This window comes from Trichosurus vulpecula, chromosome 8 (genome assembly GCF_011100635.1).
Source record: "Trichosurus vulpecula isolate mTriVul1 chromosome 8, mTriVul1.pri, whole genome shotgun sequence".
Lineage (NCBI taxonomy): Eukaryota > Metazoa > Chordata > Mammalia > Diprotodontia > Phalangeridae > Trichosurus > Trichosurus vulpecula.
In genome coordinates this window covers 181,796,500-181,820,077 of record NC_050580.1, presented here as the reverse complement: position 1 = coordinate 181,820,077, position 23,578 = coordinate 181,796,500, and the positions used below count along the sequence as shown (strand labels likewise).

The 23,578-nt window shown below is 39.2% G+C and overlaps 2 protein-coding genes across 2 annotated transcripts; both read left to right on the top strand.

Moving 5' to 3' along the window:
- The first annotated feature begins 1,775 nt into the window (after nt 1–1,775).
- LOC118829304 (olfactory receptor 11H6-like) lies at nt 1,776–5,259 on the top strand. Its single transcript, XM_036736311.1, has 2 exons — nt 1,776–1,800; nt 4,307–5,259. Exons 1-2 carry the CDS (start codon nt 1,776–1,778, stop codon nt 5,257–5,259), a joined length of 978 nt encoding a protein of 325 aa, XP_036592206.1.
- Nucleotides 5,260–19,483: 14,224 nt separating this feature from the next.
- LOC118829239 (olfactory receptor 11H6-like) lies at nt 19,484–23,578 on the top strand. The gene is made up of 2 exons (XM_036736224.1): nt 19,484–19,503; nt 22,642–23,578. Exons 1-2 carry the CDS (start codon nt 19,484–19,486, stop codon nt 23,576–23,578), a joined length of 957 nt encoding a protein of 318 aa, XP_036592119.1.

Genomic DNA, 23,578 nt, shown 5'->3' with positions numbered 1-23,578 from the left:
AAAGAGTTGGAGTAGATGGCTCTGAGGTCCCTTTCAATTCTAAATCTATGATTGTATGATCGTTTCACCTGGGTGAGCCAGCAAGTTGGTATTGCAGCAGATGCACTTTTGGACTTGGAAACTCCTTGAGGTCAAATGTAGCTTTGGACATTTGACTAGCAGTGTGGCCTGCTGTTATTACAAATAATAACACCTACCCCTCCATGGTTGTTGTGAAGAGAAAAGGAGATAACTTTGTACGGTGCTTTGAAAGCCTTAAAGCATCATATAAATATGAGGTGATAATAATTAATGACACTAGAGCTATCAAAGGAAATTTTGTATTATAGTCAGCACAATCACTGTTTTTCTCTGTGCTACTGTTGTGCAATAAGAATGTCTATTCTTGGTTGAAGATCTTCACTCTTTGTTCTTCTAGAGAAAACCAAAGGAATCCTGCCGTTCTCCTCTGTCTAGGAATGGAGATACCCTAGGAGTACTCAGGGCAGTGAATCTGCTCTTTGTCTATATGAGTGCTAAGGAAGAGAGACACTCCTAGGAGCTAGGTGATAATGTCAGAATGTTAATGCATTGCATCTCAAAAATCCACCTCCATGGATTCCACAGGTGGTTCATGAGGTGGGTGGAGGAGCACTCATGTTTCTCTTATAGAAACTTCATCAAATAATAATTGACAGAGAATAACATTCATCAGTGCCTCTTCAAGAGCATTCTTAGCATCCCAATTCCTTTCTGCTCTTATTTCAACTTTTCCAGTGGCAAGCAGGCTCATCTGGAGAGGCCAGAGGAATTTTCCACTAATCTTACCCACAGTAGAAATCCACTGAACCAAGAGGTAAAACAATCCTTTCTGTCAAGGGTCTGAAAAGGGTGCATATCTCTCTAAGTACCCAACTATTCCCATCAAGAAGATAGGAAAGGGTGGAGACTTTCATTTGTTCCTGTCAAGTACTGTGGGGCCAACTACTGGAGTCCAGAAAATGGATTTTCTAGGCTCATTATTTGTACTTCCCTCTGCTTATTTGTACCTTCACCATAAGTGGAATAGATATAATAAAATTTGATTGCTAAGAGAGATAAGTTTTAGGGTTGAGACTGTCAATGTTTCATTTAGTTCAGTTATCTAAGGTCCTTTCCAGCTCTAATTTTTTGGTGATTCTATCATAATAACGATGTCAGAGGACAAGGTGCTCAGATTTGTAAGCACCAGTTTCTGGGCAAGAAGGCTCAGTTTCTCTTCCTGGTTCCGTGGATGACAAACCTGTGATCGTAGTAAGTAATAACAATGTTTACACCACAAAGGGTTCTAGCTGCTGGTTGCGGGAGGGAAAGATATACTAGAAACCCTTCACTAGGAGAGGAGGCAGGGTGCCCCAATATATTTCGAGCATACTGTTATGCTAACTCAGTTCTAGGAAAGGATCCTTTCTCTATCTGGAAATGATCTATTAGCCCAGTTGCTGTCTTCCTCACTCAACACACACACACACATACACACACACACACACACACACACACTCCACTAACTCCACTGCCTATTTAAATATAGTATCTCCTCTGCAAGTTACACAGATCTGAATTAAATCTTTTGGAAAATTTTTCCACTGCCATGAAAATTATACCAATTGAGCCATGTACTCTTTTCACTGAAAAAAAACTCTAATATTTGACATGATTTTTTAAATATTCTATTGTCTTGAAAATACTATTTTTCTGTGTCTACCCCAGACAAGAACAGGTACAGAACAGTACAACCTTTCCTCTCTACAGACTATATGGAGGACGAAAGGATGAATTTTGGTAAGTGAGCATGTTATTCAAAACAATCCAAACAATGTTGCCTGAGGTTTAGTGTGAGATTAGTCAATATGTTTTATTGCTTTGTTATAAACTATAACTTTGTTATAAACTATACTAAATATCAAAAACAACTAAACTTGCTTTTGGGACAACATTGGAATTAATTACAACCTATAAAACATCTCAAATAACTTAGCAGACATTCCCTCTAACATGCAAACAATTTTTCTCTCCACCTCCTTGGAGGTCTTCAAGGAGAGTCTGGGTGATCACTTGCTAGGTAGGTTATAGTGGAGATTCTTTTGATACCGGTGTCATGTTCCTATTCGAGAATGAAGGACAAACAATAACAACCACAACACGGCTTATGCAAGATGGATACTGAGGTTTCTTCCGACTATCAAATTTGTTATTCTGTGATACATTAATTAATGTACACCGGTCATGTTACATGTTTGTTTTTAGTATGTACTTTGTCCCATGAGTACTTAATTCTTTCTTTGTGTTATTTAAAGAAAATCTTTTCAGATCGTTTTATACTGTACTCCTCACCCTTACAGATCTGGTCATTTCAATTTTAATAACTTTCATGGAGACAGGGACCAAGTCTTTGCTAATCTAAATATCTTCCTCAATGCTAGAGTGCTTTGCCCACTGTGAGTTCTTAATAAATGTTTGATAGATGAATGTTGGGTATATTCATGTAGATGCTGGAGCGTTCATGTTTCCAGCATGAACAAATGTGACCTATTTATTTGAGCTTATCAAAAAAAGCTTCTTTCTCTTGTTTTGATATTCAAATAAAATAGAAATGGGTGTGGGGGGGGTTGTTCAGGGAAGATTAGCACCTCTGGTGTGAGGACCTACCAAACCCTTTTCAGGGTGTCCACTTCATCCAACTCTCACCTGGAGCTCCAAGGAACTATCATGAACGGAGGCCACAGCCCAGTAAACCATCCCCAAAAATGAGCTAAATCAGGTAAAGCGTAACTGACAAACTTCAAAACTGTCAGTGAATTAAGGGGATGTCTATCCCAGGCATGTGAAGACTTCCTCTAGCAGAATGCATGGGTTGAAGGAGGCACTGTGGAGCACTTTGAGTTTGGGCAGAAAACAGACACCAAAGTCAACCACTGCATCATGGGCCATGGTCGCTCTACTTGACTTATGTCCTGCCACTGGACTTCAAAAGCTCTGAAGGAGAGAATGAAGCTCACGACTCTGCACAACTTTGCCTCACTTGAATCTAATTCATTCTCAAGTAAAAACAACAACCCATGATGTCATTGGTCCTCTTCAAAACTGATGGAGGTGAATTAGTCTTGCCGAGAAAAATGAAAAGATAAGCGATCAGTTTTAGTGGCTAACGCAAGAGTTATATGGTTATCTCTAGTCTTAACTAAATATCATGTAGAGGTTCATCTGAAGGTGATAACATTTATGCTCTTCCTTCACATTCAAAAATGGAGCTAGTGCAAGGATAACACTGTATGTTAACCTAGGTAACACTGGCTACGAATACCAGAGAAAAACAAAAGCCGCTATGATTTCAGCTTTAAGATCTGTCTTGCTTCAAACTAAGATGAAATTGGGCACGTTTTACCCATTTATGGGGAATATTGACATTAAAAAACAAATCTCATTAAGATTTAGAGAAACAGGGGTCATACAGAATGAAACAGTCTTTGTTTCAAATAAATGCTAGCAAAGGATAATAGGCATTGTAGCAAGTCCCCTGAGAGAGAAAGCTAGCAGGTAGAACTGTTTCACTAGATGAGGGCACAAGTATTTCCTTCTGCAATGAAGCTTCAATGGGCCAGAATACTTAAGCAGCAGAAACAGTAATAAAAGGACTAGTGTTACTGAGACTAGCCCCTATCAATATATGAGTATAGATTATTCCCATGCAAAATAAAGTGATTGTGAAGACTCTTAAGGCAGCATGACCATGGAAGGAGGACTGGATTTGGGGTCAGAAGATCTGGGTTTGAATACTGGCTATGCTGCTCTCTACCAATCTATCCTTGGACAAGTCAATTAAACCCTACTGTGCCTCAGTTTCTTTAAGTGAAAAATAAGATCATTGCATTAGATAACTTCAAATGTCCCTTCTAGCTATAAATCTATTATTTGGTAGACTCTGGTGGTCTTAGGTTGATGTGTGTATGTCCTTCTATGCGCACACTAAATGTGCTCTGTTCATGCACTTACACTTGTGGAAAGACTGTCAGGACGGTATTATATGTGTTCTCCAAGAATCCAAGCACAAGTGTCACTATTCAGGAATTAATCTGGATTACCTTTACTCCCTTCAGACGAAGCAGAAACCTGTTTAATTCTCATGCTATTCCCTCCACTAGGGTATGTCCCATAGGAACTAAGGATAGGGCTTCTAGTTTCAGAATGGAACAGCATGCTTTCAATTGAAATTTTAACTTTTCTTCTTAGCGTCCTTATTTGGAAACAAGATAGTTTGTGTCAGTTTTTGTCTGTCTTGTCTTTTCAGTTTTAGAGTCTAACAGGTCAATAATACACACTGTGACTGAGTTTGTCCTCCTGGGTTTTTCTGGTAACATGGAAATGCAGAATCTCCTCTTCTCCTTGATCTTAGTGGCATACATCATGACTTTGTTGGGGAATGGAGCCATTGTCTGTGCAGTGAAATGGGACAAGCAGTTTCATACACCCATGTACATCCTCTTGGGGAACTTTGCTTTCCTTGAAATATGGTATGTTTCTTCTACTGTTCCCAACATGTTGGCCAACTTTCTATCTGAGACCAAGACCATCTCCTTCTCTGGCTGCTTCTTCCAGTTCTATTCCTTTTTCTCTCTGGGGAATACTGAATGTTTCTTCCTATCAGTCATGGCATATGATCGGTACCTTGCCATCTGCCGTCCACTACACTATCCCACCATCATGACAGGATGGGTTTGTGCCGCCCTGATATCGGCTTGTTGGGTGGGTGGATTCCTTTACTACCCTGTTCCAATTGTTCTTATATCTCAGCTTCCCTTCTGTGGCCCTAACATCATTGATCACTTTGTCTGTGAACAAGGACCATTACTTGCACTTATCTGTGTCCCTGCTCCTAATATTAAACTCATCTGCTATACTTTGAACTCCATGATTATCTTTGGATCCTTACTCCCCATCCTTGGATCCTATGCCCTGGTCCTAAGAGCTGTGTTGCGTGTTCCCTCCGGTGCTGGCCGGCGTAAAGCCTTCTCCACATGTGGATCCCATCTGATGGTTGTGTCTCTATTCTATGGCACCCTCATGGTGATGTATGTAACCCCAACATCTGGAAATGCAGCTGAAATGCAGAAGATTGTCACATTGATGTACTCAGTAGTAACTCCACTCTTAAACCCCCTAATCTACAGTCTACGCAACAAGGACATGAAAAATGCCCTGAGGAAAGTCCTAGGAGGATTGAAAATTAGCCAGAGTTCATGAGAATTATTTGAAAGGTAAGATGACTGTTACATTACTCTTCAGCTCTGCTTCAGTACCATGAAGGATCTGAGATCTCATCATTCCTCTTCCACTGCAGACTGCAACCCACCCCTGCCTTTTCATTATGAGTGACTTTTTTATCTCACACTTTCATAAAGTCCCAATTGAGATTTAAAAAATGAAAAGGACATATATGGATAAAAATATTTATAGCAGCTCTTTTGTGGTAATAAAGAATTGGAAGTTGAGGGGATGCTCATCAATTGGGGAATGGCTGAACAAATTGTGGTGCATGATTAGAATGGAATATTATTATGCTATAAGAAATGGTGAGCCCAATGCTTCAGAGCAACCTGGAAAGGCTTACATGAACTGATGCAAAATAAAATGCACAGAACCAGGAGAATAATGTACAATTAATAGCAATATCGTATAACGATCAACTGTTAATGATTTAGATATTCTTAGCAATATGATTATCTAAGACTATTTGAAAGTATTTAAAATTAACATGGTATTCATCACCAGAGAAAGACCTGATGGAGTCTGAAAGCAGATTAAAGCTTACTTTTTTTAATTTATTTGCTATTCTTGGGGGTTTGTTCTGCATTTTATTTTGTAAACATAGCTAATATGGAAATGTTTTGCAGGATTGCACATCTATAATCTATATCAAATTACTTGCTTTCTCAAGGAGGGGAGAGAGACAAATATAGAGAATACAAAAGTCAAATTTAAAAAAAAATGTGTAAAAATTTTGTTTACATGTAATTGAGAAAAAATAAAATAAAAATTAAATATAAAAAGAAGTGATTTGCTATACACTATGCCATGCTGCATCCCATGATGTCACTGTTGAGAGAGACAGAGAGACAGAGACAGAGGAGACAGAGATAGAGATAGAGAGGAAGATAGAAAGAATGAATGAAAGAAAGAAGGAAGGAAAGAAGGATGGAAGGAAGTAAGGGAGGGAAGAAAGAAAAAGAAATGATAAGATGTGTAGTTTCAGAAAAATATGGCAAGAACTATATGAACAGATACAAAGTGAAGTGCAACGAACAAAGAGATCATTGTGCACAGTAACAGCAATGTTGTAATGATGATCAACAGTGAAAGACTTGGCTACCCTGATCAATGCAATAATCCAAGATAGTTCCAAAGAGGTCATGATGAAAAATGCTATCCACCCCCAGAGAAAGAACTGATGAACTCTGAGTAAAAACTGAAGTATAATTTTTTCACTTTGTTTCTCTTGTTTCTTTGTAATATGGCTAATATGTAAATATGGTTTTCTGTGATTTCACATGTATAATTGATATCATATTGCTTGCCTTCTCAATAGGTGGAGGAGGAAGTGGGAGGGAGAAAGAGAATTTTAAATTCAAATTATTTTAAAAGCCAGCTTAAAATGAATGATAAATTGGAATAAAGAAGAAAGTATAAAACCAGAAGGGAAATACATCATAGCCACTAAGCCTACTAAAGAGAAACCTAGGAATTAAGAGTATTCATTGATATGATGCACAAATTGGAACCCATGCAAAGTACAACACTACTAGGGCACTGGGCCCAGAAGCCTTTAGAACAAGAGTATAAGAAATAATGTACATGTACTATTTTCCCACAGAATTTTCCTATCAGGAACTATGAAAGCGGAGAATCATATGGCTGACATTTGCTACCTGCCCTTGTCTCCAGGCTCAGTCAAGGAATCTCATCATGGCATGAAAGCAAGGAGAGGTGGGAGGGAGGACAGAGGGAGAGTTAGAAGGGAGCAGGAAGCTCATGCCAACCAGTATAATTACTGCTTCTGTACACTTGCTGTTAGCCCGAACTGTAAAGGGGCCTGTTCTTTTGTAAAGCCATTTATTCTGTTCCCCTTTAGAGAGAACTAAGGCATTGTTGGGGTGCTTGTCTACTAGGGAATTAATAGACTCCCTGTGAGAGCTCAGGACTATGTATTAGCTCTCTGAGGATACTCAGGTGCCATTTAGCACACCAATGTAGATTCAGAACCTGCTAAATAATAAATGAGAGGAGCCAGGGAGGTGCCAAGGCTTCCAACAGAATGCTGTGAGTTCTTCAACCTCCAGAACTGATATCTATCAGAGGGATTTCTGAGAGACACCTCCCTTCTCCCTCCAACCATCCACCCTTTAGCCAATCCACTGCTTATTTGTATGTTCATGCAATAGCTTACATTTAAATAGCTTTTTGAGGTTTACAAAGACAAATGACAGATTTCATTTTATAATTTGCTCTTACCCAAAGGATAATTATTTCCTAAAATAGTTAATCATAGTCAGAAAAAAGCTAGAAAGGTAGGAGGCACATGATCCAGAAAAAAAGAGAGAAATGAGTCCAAGTTTCTAGATTCTGATTCCCAGTAGAGGTCTGTGAGTCCAAGCTTCTGCTTTCTACTGTTGGCTTCATAATTGGCCTTCTAAAGATTGATCTAGGTCTCCCTCACTCTTTTCTAGGTTGCAAAGTACAAACTAGAATTCTTACTTAGAAAGATGAATAATAGCATTTAGGTCTGAGATACATAGAAACTTCTTTTCATGATCCTTCATTACACTGACAACCATTAGGGACAATGAGGGCAGATCCACATTTCATAGAACCATACTAGTTCATATATTCCTTTTTCCTTGCTTGCTTTTTTTTCTTTTTTATTATAAATTTATTTTTTATTTTTAGTTTACAACATTTAGTTCCACAAGTTTTTGGGCTCCAAATTTTCTCTCCCTCTCTCTTCTCCCCCCATTCCAGCCCAAGAAGGCATGTAATCTAATGTAGGTTCTACATATACCTTCATGTTGAACTTATTTACATAATATTGCAGTTGTAAAGAAGAATTATAACCAATGAAATGAATCATAAGAAAGGAGAAATGAAACCAAAAAAGAAGAAAAAAAAGAGAGCAAATAGTTTGCCTCAATCTGCATTCAGACTCCATAATTCTTTCTCTGGATGTGCACAGCTTTTTCCATCATGAGTCTTTTGGAGCTGTCTTTGAACCTTGTATTGGTGAGAAGAGTCAAGTCTATCAAAGTTAGTCCTCACAGATACTGTGTGTCTGTAATCATGTACGATGATCTCCTCGTTCTGCTCCCTTCACTCAGCATCAGTTCATGTAACACTTTCCAGGTTATAACGAAGTCTGTCTGTTCCTCGTTTCTTATTACATAATAGTATTCCATTACATTCATATACCACAATTTGTTTAGCCATTCCCCAACTGATGGGCATGCCTTTGATTTCCAGTACTTTGCCACCACAAAAAGAGCTGCTATAAATATCTTTGTACATACGGGTCCATTTCCCACTTGTATGATCTCTTTGGGATATAGCCCTAGAAGTGGTATTGCAGTATTTCACATTTATGGCCCTTTGGGTAATAGTTCCAAATTGCTTTCTAGAATGGCTGGATCAGTTCACAACTCTGCCAACAATGTAACAATGTTCCAATTTTCCCACATCCTCTCCAGCATTTATCATTTTCCTGTTTCATCATCTTATCCAATCTGACAGGAGAGATGTGGTACCTAAGAGTTGTTTTGATTTGTATTTCTCTAATCAATAGTGATTTAGAGCATTTTTTTCACATGACTATCAATATCTTTAATTTCTTCCTCTGAAAACTGCCTGTTCATATCCTTTGACCATTTCTCAATTGGGCAATCTAGCATTCCTATGAATTTGGTTCAGTTCCCTGTATATTTTAGATATGAGGCCTTGTAAAGATTTTTTTCCTAACTTTCTACTTCCCTCCTAATCTTTGTTGCATTGCCTTTGTTTATACAAAAACTTTTCAATTTAACATAGTTAAAATTATTCATTTTGCATTTTATATGCTCTCTACCTCTTATTGGGTCATGAATTGTTCCCTTTCCCATAAATCTGATAGGTAAACTACTTCTTGCTCTCCCAAATTGCTTACAGTATCAGCCTTTATTCCTAAATCATAAACCCATTTTGACTATTTTGGTATATGGTGTAAGACACTGGTCTATGCCCAGTTTCTGCCATACCATTTTCCAGTTTTCCCTGCTTTTTATTCTTCCTTCCTTTTGTTCTTCCTTTCTCTCATTCAGTGGTGGCAGCTAGATGGGACAGAGGATAGAGTGCTGCACTTAGAATCAGGAAGACCTGAATTCATATCCAGCTTCAGACATTTAACTAGATATATGACCCTTACACATCGAGGTTGTGGTTTGTCCTTCATTCTTGAAAGGACCTTGATATCTGGAAGATGATGACATGACTTGGAAATTAATTGGATTTGAGTGAGGGAGGGCTGTGCAAAGTCACCAGCCTCACTTTTTCCTCCAAAGCCATCTGGGTCCAGTGGCCAGATATCTATCAGAATGAATATAGATGGCCCGGGATGCAGTGGGAGACATTGGCTTTTTTAAGCTAAGGTCTTTCCTAGGTCTCACTTTGAGTGAGGTAACTCCCATTCAGTGAATAGTCCTGTTTAAGAATAGAATCAAGGGATGGTCCTTTCATAAAAAAAAAAAATCAAACTGGGATGGGAAGACTCTCAGAGTGGATGGCCGAAAGAGAAACTATTACTATTTACATTCACTCTGAACCAGAAGGGCCCAAAAAGTAACCATTAAGTAGTCTTTTCACAGGGACCTATTGTCCAATCAATGAGGGCACAAACAAATTGGGTTGAAGGCATGGTCTTTGAGAAAGAAATCTAGCCAGTAAACTCTAAGATAACTAGGTCACTTAACCTCTGTCTGCCTCAGTTCCCTCAGTATAAAATGAGGATAACAGTAGGATCAGAAAGCACCTAGGGGGTTTAGGGGAGAGAATGTGGGTCCTGGAGAGAGGAAGACCTGAGTTCAAATATGACCTCAAATATTTACTGCCTATGTGATCGTGGGCAAGTCACTTAACCTCTATTTCCCTTAATCTACTACAGAAGGAAGTGGGAAACCACTACAGTTTTTTGCCAAGAAAAACCTGTATACACTATGGTCTACACTGTTACAAAGAGTTGGACATGACTGAACAAATGAACAATAATAATGATAGCACCTAACTCATGGGTTCATTAAAATCAACTGAAAAAATATTCATGAAGTGTTTAGCATAATGCCTGGCACATAGTAGGTGATTAGTACATGCCCATTCACTTCCCCCATTCCACCACCACCCTCATTTACTTAGTATTTATTTCCGGGCAGAGGCAGTATGACATAGTGGACAGAAAGCCAGACTTGAAGCCCATAAGAACAGGGTTCAATCCCTGCCTTTGACACAGTCTGGCTGTGTGACACTGGGCAAAGGAATTAATATTTCAGTGTTCTTAGACAACCGTCTCAGAGTATAGATTGCTACCTAATCACTCCTCTTTTTCAGTGTACTGTCTGCTTCTAATAGGATTTGCAGAAATAGTTTAAAAAAACAATAAAACAAAAGAAATGAAAGAAATGGCTGGAATGAGAATAGAAATGTTGGGTGTGTTTTAGGAAATACTAGCTGTATAACTAGAGACATGACCATGACTAGGTTTATATCAATATATGTGGAAAGGTATTTAATAAATTATATTCTCATGATTATTTAGGAGAAGTGAAGAAAATCACAAAAATAGTGTAAAAAGTAAATAAAATGTTTATAGCTTAAAATTAATGGTGTCAATTGGCAGTTGATAAGTCAAATAAGAGCATTCTGTTACAGATGAACTTCATGTGGTGTCAATGTGATTAAAGATCTTCTGGCCCATTCATACCCTTAATAGGCTTCAGGTAGAGCTAGTTAAGGGAAGCTTCATAAGGGGAGGCTTGTTTGTAGGCAGGCCCACATCCATATACTAACCAGGTGTGAATCCCCAGGCCCTAAAAAGGGTATATGTATCCTGAGGATAGCCATTAAGCTCAGAGAGAGAGAGAGAGAACTGGGACAGAGGGAGAACTGGAAGGGCTGAGAAAGAGAACTTCAAGCCCCCAGACCTGAGGTAGGAGAGGACACAGGCAAGCAGACAGCTAGGATTTGTGAGTGTTTACGGGAAGGCCCCAGGAGAGGGGAAGGTTACCCGATGGCTTGGCTCCCTGCTGTGATACTGTTTTTTAATTTCCTTGCTATTATAATGAAGAGGACTTACTGGTTTGGGATACAATTACTGCTATGTAGAATTGGAGTTATTGGTTTTGGGATTTCATCTTCTGGAGTCTGAATAAATGTTTTGCATGCTCTGCGTTCCATATGGCAAGTCTCTTAGATTCTTCAATTTAGAACTATATAGGCATATTCATGGTCATGATTAATATTGTGAATCTTGCCTTACTGATACAGCTCATTAGAAGGAAGATGTGTGTGAGGCAAATATTTTACCAGGGGGTCGAATTATGAAACTTTTCCTCATTCCCAAGAGAGGATGACTGCTCAGTAGACTGCTCCCTTCCCTTTTAAACTAAAGGATGTTCTCTTCAGATCCATCCAGATATATCCCCAAACATGGAGTTACTTTATTGGACCTAGCTATGCCTAGGAGCCAATGTACTATGAATGAGGGAGAAGGTGCTAGGTGTCGAAGGGACACTTAAGGCAGCAACCAAGGATTCTTGGAAAGACACATGGGACATCAGGGAAACTATTTATGTGAAAACAAATTCTTTCCCATGGGAATCTAACTCCACATCCCTTTCAAAGGCCCTTCATCAGGGACCAGAACCCAAGGGTTTCTAGCTATCGACTGCTAAATAGAAATCTCATAAACCATGTACCCCACAATTTTATCTACTCCACTGGCAATCAAAGTGATCCAGGAAGGTGACTCAGGTTATCCTGAGGCTTCTTCTTCAATTCAAGCAAGATATATCAACCTCCAAGTAAAGATATCATCAAAGATGATCATCATCATGCCTGTTCTGCTTTCCTCTATGCACTAATACAAATAATCCAGAATGCTCTGCTCATGTACAATCTATTCTGTACTCTGCCAGAGCTAAGTTCCAGGGTTAATGTATTGTTGTGGTAGTGCTTTGTAAGATGTTGGGTAACAGGGGGGCAGAGCCAAGATGGCATCTGGAAAGCAGGACTAGCATGAGCTCCCCACCGAGCCCCTCCAAAAACCTATTAAAATGGCTCTGAACCAATTCTAGAACTGCAGAACCCAGAAAATAGCAGAGGGAAGCAGGGCTCCAGCCCAGGACAGCCTGGATGGTCTCTGGGTAAGGTCTGTCCTGCACGGAGCTGGGAGTGGAGCAGAGCAGAGTGGAACAGAGCTCAGCGTGGGCGGTGAGGACCAAAGAGACCAGGATTCGGGTGAAGCAGGCCCTAGCACCCTGAATCAGTGAGCAGAAGCAGTTACCAGACTTCTCAACCCAGAAACACCAAAGACAACAGAGAAGGTTAGTGGGAAAAGCTGCCGGGGAGAGAGTTCATGGTTTGGCCACCACCCCAGGGGCAGTGGGGGAGGTGCAGCTACAGAACTACAGCTGCAGTTACTTCCAGCCCCAGGCCCACCTGGTGGGAGGAATTAAGTGGCAGATCAGAGCAGGAGTGAAGAGCCTGCTGAAGATCTAAGCCCAGTCCAGGTTGGGGGCTCTTGGGGAAGCAGGAGTGCTGGTGTGGCAGAGCTGGCACATCCCCCCAGGCTTGGAACAAAGTTCTCTTAACTCTACAAGCAGTCATACCCCGACAAAAAACTCAAGGGTCAAAGTTGGCTGAGAATATGGCCAGGCAGCGAAAACGCACCCAGGTTCAGTCTCAGACTCTGGAATCTTTCTTTGGTGACAAAGAAGACCAAAACATACAGCCAGAAGAAGTTGACAAAGTCAAAGAGCGTACAACAAAAGCCTCCAAGAAAAACATGAACTGGTCTCAGGCCACAGAAGAGCTCAAAAAGGATTTGGAAAAGCAAGTTAGAGAAGTAGAGGAAAAATAGGGACAAGAAATGAGAAGGATGTGAGAAAACCATGAAAAACAAGTCAATGACTTGCTAAAGGAGACCCAAAAAAATACTGAAAAATATACTGAAGAAAATAACACCTTAAAAAATAGACTATCTCAAATGGCAAAAGAGCTCCAAAAAGCCAATGAGGAGAAGAATGCCTTGAAAGGCAGAATTAGCCAAATGGAAAAGGAGGTCCAAAAGACCACTGAAGAAAATACTACCTTAAAAATTAGACTGGAGCATGTGGAAGGTAGTGAATTGATGAGAAATCAAGATATTATAAAACAGAAACAAAGGAATGAAAAAATGGAAGACAATGTGAAACATCTCATTGGAAAAACCACTGACCTGGAAAATAGATCCAGGAGAGATAATTTAAAAATTATTGGACTACCTGAAAGCCATGATAAAAAAAGAATCCACCAATCGCCTCTTGAAAAAGATCCCAAAAAGAAATCTCCCAGGAATATTGTCACCAAATTCCAGAGCTCCCAGATCAAGGAGAAAATACTGCAAGCAGCCAGAAAGAAACAATTTGAATATTGTGGAAACACAATCAGAATGACCCAAGATCTAGCAGCTTCTACATTAAGAGATCAAAGGGCTTGGAATACGATATTCCAGAGGTCAATGGAGCTAGGATTAAAACCTAGAATCACCTACCCAGCAAAACTGAGTATCATGCTCCAAGGCAAAATATGGATTTTTAATAAAATAGAGGACTTTAAAGCTTTCTCACTGAAAAGACCAGAGCTGAACAGAAAATTTGACTTTCAAACGCAAGAATCAAGAGAAGCATGAAAAGGCAATCAAGAAAAAGAACAAGAAAAAGAAATTGCAAGGGACTTACTAAAGTTGAACTGTTTTGTTTACATTCCTACATGGAAAGATGATGTGTATGATTCATGAGACCTCAGTATTAGGGTGTCTGAAGGGAATATGCATATATATAAATATATATGTATATTTTTATGTATATGTGAGTGTGTATGTATGTATATATGTATGTGGAGAAAGAGAGAGAGAGAGAGAGAGAGAGAGAGAGAGAGAGAGAGAGAGAGAGGGCACAGGGTGAGTTGAAGATGAAGGGATGATATCTAAAAATATAAAATCAAATTAAGGGATGAGAGATGAATACATTGAGAGAGGGAGATAGGGAGAGATAGAATGGGGTAAATTATCTTGCATAAAAGTGGCAAGAAAAAGCAGTTCTGTAGGAAGAGAAGAGAGGGCAGGTGAAGGGGAATGAGTGAATCTTGCTCTCATCAAATTTGACCTGAGGAGGGAATACCATACATACTCAATTGGGTATCTTACCCCACAGGAAAGAAAGAGGAAGAAGATAATAAAGGGGGGATGATAGAAGGGAGGGCAAATGGGGGAGGAGGTAATCAAAAACAATCACTTTCAAAAGGGGACAGGGCCAAGGGAGAAAATTCAATAAAGGGGGATAGGTTTGGAAGGAGCAAAACGTAGTTAGTCTTTCACAACATGAGTATTGTGGAAGAGTTATACATAACAATACGCATGTGGCCTATGTTGAATTGCTTGACTTCTTAGGGAGGGTGGGTGGGAAGGGAAGAGGGGAGAGAATTTGGAACTCAAAGTTTTAAAAACAGATGTTCAAAAACAAAAAAAAAAAAGTTTTTGCATGCAACTAGGAAATAAGATACACAGGCAATGGGGGGTAGAAATTTATCTTGCCCTACAAGAAAGGAAGGGAAAAGGGGATGGGAGGGGAGTGGGGTGACAGAAGGGAGGGCTGACTGGGGAACAGGGCAACAAGAATATATGCCATCTTGGAGTGAGGGAGAGGGTAGAAATGGGGACAAAATTTGTGATTCAAACTCTTGTGAAAATCAATGCTGAAAACTAAATTAAAAAAAAATTAGATGTTGGGTAACAAATAAGTGTAAACCAGAGAACAGAGAAAGACTTACAGAGTAAAGATTCCCAAACTCAGATTCTAGATGAGACTACACGTAGTTTGAAGGGAGAAGTCTAAATTTATGGTTTCTCTTCTTAGTTTACTCCATAACTATTTGATGTGGAGACCATAGCAGATAAGCTATCTTTTCTTTCCATACTTTCATTCAATCCTTCCTCAGAAAGATTAAATTGAGTCACATCTACAGTGAATCTCTTTTTTATGTTGGCATGCTTTAAGGAATGTAATTTTTATGTCTTGGGGAAAAATAATTCATAATACATATTACTCATATTATCATAGGCTGTGTGATCAAACAAGATAACATCTGTAAAATGCTTAGCACAGGGCCTGGCATAGAGTAGGTGGTATATAAATGTTTATTTCCTCCTGCTCATTTCAGCTGTTAGAGTGGGGTTTTATTTCCATTAGAAATTGGAATTCCCAATACAAATTCTCCCAACACTGAGCTTCAACAAGAAACTGCTGATATTTCTATTCATTCCCAAAGTCCATGAGTAAACCTTAACTTTAGAATCTACTACATGGAAGAAGCTGTGCCACATGATAATGAAACTTGACATACAGAAATTTACTGTATTGAATTTACCACTAACTGATTGTATCTACATGCAAAATCCCATAATAAGCTATAAAGGATTCCATTATGCCTTCACCTTTATATTACAGTAACATATTATCCATTATGACTTTTTGTTCTGTGTTATGGTTCCAAGAAAAGATAGTCTTCTACTTCATCCATTCACTTCTGCATAAGGACTAGTTGCTTTTTGATCCTTTTGAAGGAAAAAAAAACTTCTGCAATACATCATACACTCTTTTAATTATCAGGACATCAGGAACTGGGTTCATGTTGATCTTTCTTACTCATTATTGAACTGCAGGGGATTGATCCATCTGGCATTATCCCTTGGTGGACCAATTCCTGCTGAGATCCAGTGGCACTGGAATTACTAAAAATTTTAGTCACGGGGCATAGCTTTGAGGACTTGGGAAGGAAGAGTAATTTCTCATTGGGAGTTTGGGGAAAGGGCATAACAGGCTTTTCCAAGCCATGATCAGTCAGGCACAAGGATAGATCCCAAGGGGACCAAGCCATGGAATTAATCAGAAGTACATCTTGTCTAGGGCCCATACTCTTAGGGGAAAGACTATGGAAAAAGTTCTCAAATGGCTGCACAAAACAACTTGGGCCAGCCATTTCTAAGGCCCATGGAAATAGACCTATTTAGTATCAAAGCCCACACCAATAAAATTTTAAGCATAATGAAGCCTAGAAAGGCAACATTCCACTGCAGAGTAGGTACCATAATTAAACTATGATAAGCTTTGTAAACTTTTAAATCATATGTTACTGGACCACATAAATACCCACTGAAAGTTGGGTATTTAACCTGACAGGTTGATATGCTGATATTGGAAAATGTGAATGAGACCAAAGGAAACTCTGTGTTCCTTTCCTTATGGGGAATGAAGCCTTTGGTAAGCAAGCAGTAATGTCAGGTTAAAGTCTGATGGATGGCACCAGAAATTTGAGACCTCAGCTTACTAGTACAGAAAAAAAAAGTTGAGTGGTTATGGGTCAAGAAGAAGACAGGATAATTATATATTGGTTCCAATATGAACAAGTTGTTTAGCATGCAATCATACAAAGGCATTACTAAATCCTTGGAAATTTTAAAAGAAGTAAGTCATAGTACCATTTTAAAAGAACTGATAAATAGAAATATTCATAGAATGATTTTTCATAAATATGTATACACATACATACATACATACATACATATTTGTGTCTAATAGTAGCCACCTTTAGGGCAGGGGTGAGGAGGGCAGATCACACTGTCCATAAACCCTCTGAGAATAGACTCCCACTCCCTAGTTCCCCATTATACTCAGCACATGATAAATGCTTAGGAAGTGCTTACTGATTGATTTTAGGGACTTTCCCATAGCCATACATCACGCTAAATCTCAGTAGCATGATTCAAAAATACATCTTCCTGAATCTGGGTCAAGTACTCTAATGACTATACCAATACTAATTAGGAAGGGCAATTATTCACCAAATTTCTAATGAAATGAAATAAACTATATGGCTGGTATCCATTATACCTTGGGGAAAATCAAATCAAAAGGTCAACCAAATGATAGCAGTTATATAAGGTCAGCTTATTATTAGGAAGGAAGAGAAGGCAGGTATATGCCACAAATGAAGAGCCCATACTCATTTCCCTGCAGGGAGGAGGAATTTCCTCAGTGAAAAATTATCTTCACACAGAGGAAAGAGTTCTTGAGATTTCCCAGATATTTATTTTGACTCTGGTGTCTCATTAGTCAGACCCCAGAGGGAAACCTAGCCAAAATACTGTGAAATACAGGGACAGGGCACTAACAGAAATGGGGCAGCTGTAGATCATAGGAGCCTGGGAATTAATAACAGCTGACAGGAAATATAAATTGGATCAGATACACACAGTTCAAATCACTACAAGAGGATGAGTTCCCAGAATTGTCAGGTATGGAAAAAGGCAAATGAAATTACATAATTTTTTGACTCTATGCCCCCATTTTCCCCTCCTTCCACCAAAGAATTTCAAGATTAGGATGCTTGAAGAAGAGCTCCTTGTAACTGATTCCTTCCTTGTCCAAATCATGGCTCTGTCACTTACTGCCTGTAAGATCTCAGGAGAAGTTACCTAACTTCCTTGGGCCTCAGTTCCTCATCAGTAAAAGAAGGGAGTTGGAGTAGATGGCCTCTGATGTTCCTTTCAATTCTAAATCGATGATCCTATGATCATTTCACCCAGGTGAGCCAGCAAGTTGGTAATACAGCAGATAAAGTTTGGACTTCGGGTAAGAAAGTCATTGAGTTCAAATCTAGCCTTGGACCCTTGATTAACAGTGTGACCTGGAGGCAAGTCACTTAACTTCCCTTTCTTGTCCCTTTTGTCCAAATCTATAAGTAGGGAGAATAAATAATAACCCCTATCTACCATGGTTGATGGGAGGATAAAAGGAGACAACTTGGCAAAGTGCTTTGAAAGCCTTAAAGAACTATATAAATGAAAGCTGATAATTATTAAGAACACTATGCCTATAGGAGAATGGTCTGCATTATAGCCAGCACAATGACTGCTTTTATGTATGTGCTGCTGTTGTACAATGAGGATATCTATTCTTTGTTACAGTTGTTCATTCTATTTTCTCCTAGGGAGAACCAAAGGAATCCTGGAGTTCTCCTCTGTCTAGGAATGGAGATACCCTAGGAGGACTCAAGACAGTGAATCTGTTCTTTGTGTATATGAGTGCTGTGGAAGAGAGAAACTCCTAGCACCTAGGTGATAATGTCTGAATGTTGATGCATGGGATATCAAAAATCCACCTCCATGGATTCAACAGATGGTTCATGGGGTGGGTCCAGGAGCACTCATGTTTCTCATATAGAAATTTCATCAAATAATAACTTACTGATGGTAGCCTTCATCAGTGCCCCTTCAAGAGCATTCTTCCATCTCACTTCCATACTTCTCCTATTTCGACTTTTCCAGTGGCAAGCCGGCTCATCTGGAGGGGCCAGAGTAATTTTCCACTAATCTTACCCACAGTAGAGATTCACTGAACCAAGATGTAAAACAAGCCTTCCTCTCCTGGGACTAAAAAAGTGCATATCACTCAAAGTACTTAACTATTCTCATTGAGGTGATGAAAAGCTTGGAGCCTATCAAATATTGTGGGGCCACCTACTAGAATCCAGAAGATTTATTTTCTAAGCTCATGCTCATTGTTTCTACTCACTTCTTCTTTATTTGTACCTTCACCATGAGTGAGTCAGATATAATAAAATTTTGCTTGCTAATAAAATTCACATAGTGTTAAGTTTTAGGGTTGAGAATGTCAGTGTTTCATTTAGCTCAGATTTTTAAGGTCCTTTCCAGATCTAATTTTTCGTGATTCTGTCATACTAACCAGATCAGAAGTCAAGATACTCAGACTTAAAAGCTCCACTTTCTGGGAAAGAAGGCTGTTTCTCTTCCTGGTTCCATGGATGACAATCCTGTGATTGTAATAAGTAATAACAATGCTTATAACAAACAGGACTGTTTTGAGGGTGGGAGGGAATTTTTGATCTTTCACTAGGAGAGGAAGCAGGGTGCCCCATATGTTTTGAGTATACTGTTAAGCTATAACAGTTCTACCAAAGGTTTCTTTCTGCACCTGGAAATGCTCTGTTAGCCCAGTAATTGTCTTCATCAGTCACCACGCACACACTTCACTAACACTCCGCTGCCTGTTTAAACATAATATCTCCTTTACATGTTACACAGATTTGAATTAAATCCATTGGAAAAATTTCCACTGCCATGAAAACCATATCAACTGAGTCATGTACTCTTTTCATTGAAAATAGTCTAATATTTAATATGATTTCAAAAATATGCTCTTGTGATGAAAATATTATTCTTCTGTGTTTGCTCCAGATGGAAAGAAGTATAGAATAGTACAACACTTCCTCTCTACAGACTTTATGGGGGACAAAAGGATGAATTTTGGTAAGTGAGCATGTTATCCAAAACAATCTATTATTTAGCCCTAGGTTTAGAGTGAGTTCAGTCAATAGGTTGTATTGTTGTAAACAATATTAAATATCAAAAACAACTAGACTTGCTTTATGACTACATGGGAATAAATTAATAGCAACATATAAAATGTCTGAAATAACTTAGCAGCCATTCCCTCTGAGATTTGAAGAATTTTTCATTCGCCCTTCTTGGAGATCTTCAAGGAGTCTGGCTGATCACTTGCTAGGTAGTATTAGTGGAGATTCTTTAACTGCCAGTGTCATGGTCCCCTTCAAGAACAAAGGACAAACAAAAACAACAACAGCATGGGTTATACTAGTGTGCCTGCAGTGGTGTGAATATATGAAGACAAAGACATGGGGCTAGGCAAGTCATATAGTCATGTGATAGACTGATTTTAATGCACTTACTGACAGTATTTTATACAGGTTAATTGCTTAGTCATCCAGACTTCAAGGAAGAGTACAATAAAGCATTGGTTAAGTTTTTTATCATCTTGGTCCTGGGAGTGAGACACTATTTTTACTCAAGGCTAACCAAATTGAAACATTTATGTTCTCTTGCATATAGATAACCAGGCTGAAACATTTCTGTCATCTCCCATGTGGGTAATCAGCTACAAAGGCAGATTTTCTTTGCCAAGTCTTCTTATCCTAAAACTAGCCTTGCCATGCATAGGTCCATTTTCAGTTGACCCTGCCTTGCAGAGGTCTAAGAGGCCTAAACAGGATATAGCTGGTTACCCCCATACTAGAATGGATACTGAGGTCTATTCCAACTCTCAAATTTGTGATTATGTGATACATTCATTACTGTACACCTGTCATTTTAAATGTTAGTATGTACTTGGTTCTATGGGTTCTGATTTCTTTCTTTGCATTATTTAATGAATATCTTTTCAGATTTTTTATGCTATAAACATATATATATATATATATATATATATATGCAGATCTGGTCACTTCTATTTTTACAATATTCATTCAGGCTAGAAACAAGTCTTTGCCAATCAATACATCTTCCTCAATGCAAGAGTGCTTTGCACACTGTAAGTGCTTGATAAATGTTTGATAAATGAATGTTAGGTACGTCCATGTAGACACTGGAGTGTTCATGTTTCCAATATAGAAAAATGTGACCTACTTGTTTGGGCTTATAAAAAAAATCTTTGTCTTGTTTCATTATTCAAGTAAGAAAGGAGTGGGTATGTATTTGATGTTCAGGGAGGATTAGTACCTCTGGTGTGAGTGCCTGCAAAGCTCTTTTCAGGGTGTCCACCTTCAGCAAACTCTCACCTGGAAATCAAAGGAACTATCATGAACAGAGGCCACACCCCAGTAAACCATCCCCACAAATGAGCTAAACCAGGTTGAGGGTAACTGACAGACTTCAGACCTATCAGTGAGCTAAGGGGATGTCTACCCCAAGCATGTGAAGACTTTCTCTAGCAGAATGGATGGGATGAGAACAGTTTATTCCAATGGCCATGAAGAAGGCTAAATCAGGCACTGTGGAGCACTTAGTGTTTGGTCACACAACAAAGACACCAAGGCCATCCACAGCATCATGGGCCATGGCCCTTCATCTGATCTTTTGTCCTGCCACTGGACTTTGAAAATTCGAAGGAAAGAGTGAGGCTCATGACTTTGCACAACTCAGCCTCACTTAAATCCAATTCACACTCAAGTCAAAACATCACCTCATGATGTCATTGGTCCTCTTTGAAAATAAAGAACAAACAATAAAGTAGGACTAAGTTAGTCTTGTTAAGAAAAATGAAAAGATATGAGATTAGTTTTCATGGCTAAAACAAGAGTTACAGTATGGTTATCTCTAGTTTTAACAAAATATCATACAGAGGTTCATCTGAAGATGATAACATTTATGTTCTTCCTTCACATTCAAAGATGGTGCTACTGGAAGGTAACACTCTATGTTAATGTAGGTAACACTGGTTACAAATATCAGGGAAAACAAAAGTTGCAGTGATTTCAACTTTAAGATCTGGCTTCTTCAAACTGAGATAAAATTGGACACATTTTTACCCACTTATGAGGGATATTGCCATTAAAAAATAAATATTATTAACATTAAGACGAATGGGTCATACAGAATGTTTCAAACTAATGCTACCATAGAATACTAGGGACTATAGCAAGTCCTCCAAGATAGAAAGCAAGCAGGTAGAACTGTTTCACTAGATGAGAGAGCAAGTATTTCCTTCAGCACTGAACCTTCAATCAGCCAGAATATTTAAGCAGCAGAAACGGTAATAAAAGGACTAGTGTTACTTAGACTAACCCCTACCAATGTGTGAGTATAGATTATTTCCATGCAAAATAAAAAGAAAGTGAAGACTCTTAAGGCAGCATGACCATGGAAGGAGAACTGGATTTGGGGTGAGAAGACCTGGGTTTGAATACTGGCTATGCTAGTTCCTGCCCATCCATCTTTGGACAAGTCACTTAAATCCCACCCACTCACTCCCTCACTCAGGCTCCCTAGCTGAAAAATGAGATCATTGCATTATATGACTTCAAAGGTCCCTTATAGCTATAAATCTGTGATTCTGTAGACTCTGCTGGTCTTAGCTTCCTGTGTGTATGTCCTTCTATGTGCATAATAAATGTGTACTAACAGTGCACCTACACTTGTGGAAAGACTACCAGGAGTGTGTTCCCCCAAAATCCAAGCACAACTAGCACTATTCAGGAATTAATCTGTCATACCTGTTTACCTTCAGATTAAGCAGAAACCTGTTTAATTCTCATGCTATTCCCTCCACTAGAGTATGTCCCATAGGAGCTAAGGATAAGACATCTAGTTTCAGAATGTGCTTTCCACTGAAATTAAAACTTTCTTCTTAGCATGTCTTCTTGGAAACAAGATAGTTTGTGTCATTTTTGTCTTGTCTTATCCACAGTTTTGGAGCCTAACAGATCAATCACACACACTGTGACTGAGTTTGTACTCCTGGGTTTTTCTGGTCACAGGGAAATGCAGAATCTCCTCTTCTCCTTGATCTTAGTGGCATACATGCTGACCTTGTTGGGAAATGGAGCCATTGTCTGCGCAGTGAAATGGGACAAGCAGCTCCACACACCCATGTACATCCTCTTGGGGAATTTTGCTTTCCTTGAAATATGGTATGTTTCTTCTACTGTTCCCAACATGTTGGCCAATTTTCTATCTGAGACCAAGACCATCTCCTTCTCTGGATGCTTCTTGCAGTACTACTTCTTTTGCTCCCTGGGGACAACTGAGTGTTTCTTCCTATCAGTGATGGCATATGATCGGTACCTAGCCATCTGCCATCCACTACACTATCCCATCAAAATGACAGGACGGTTTTGTGCCACCCTGATATCTGCCTGTTGGATTAGTGGATTTCTTTGTTACCCAGTTCCCATTATTCTTATATCTCAGTTGCCCTTCTGTGGCCCTAACATCATTGATCACTTTGTCTGTGATCCAGGCCCATTATTTTCACTCATCTGTGTCCCTGCTCCTAAAATTAAACTCATCTGCTACACTTTCAACTCCATGATTATTTTTGGACCCTTCCTCTCCATCCTTGGATCCTACACCCTGGTCCTCAGAGCTGTGTTGCGTGTTCCCTCTGGTGCTGGCCGGCGTAAAGCCTTCTCCACATGTGGATCCCATCTGGTGGTTGTGTCTCTCTTCTATGGCACCCTCATGGTGATGTATGTAACCCCAACATCTGGGAATCCAGTTGGAATGCAGAAGATTGTCACATTGATGTACTCAGTAGTAACTCCACTCTTAAACCCCCTAATCTACAGTTTACGCAACAAGGACATGAAAAATGCCCTGAGGAAAGTCCTAGGAGGATGGAAAATTAGCCAGAGTTCATGA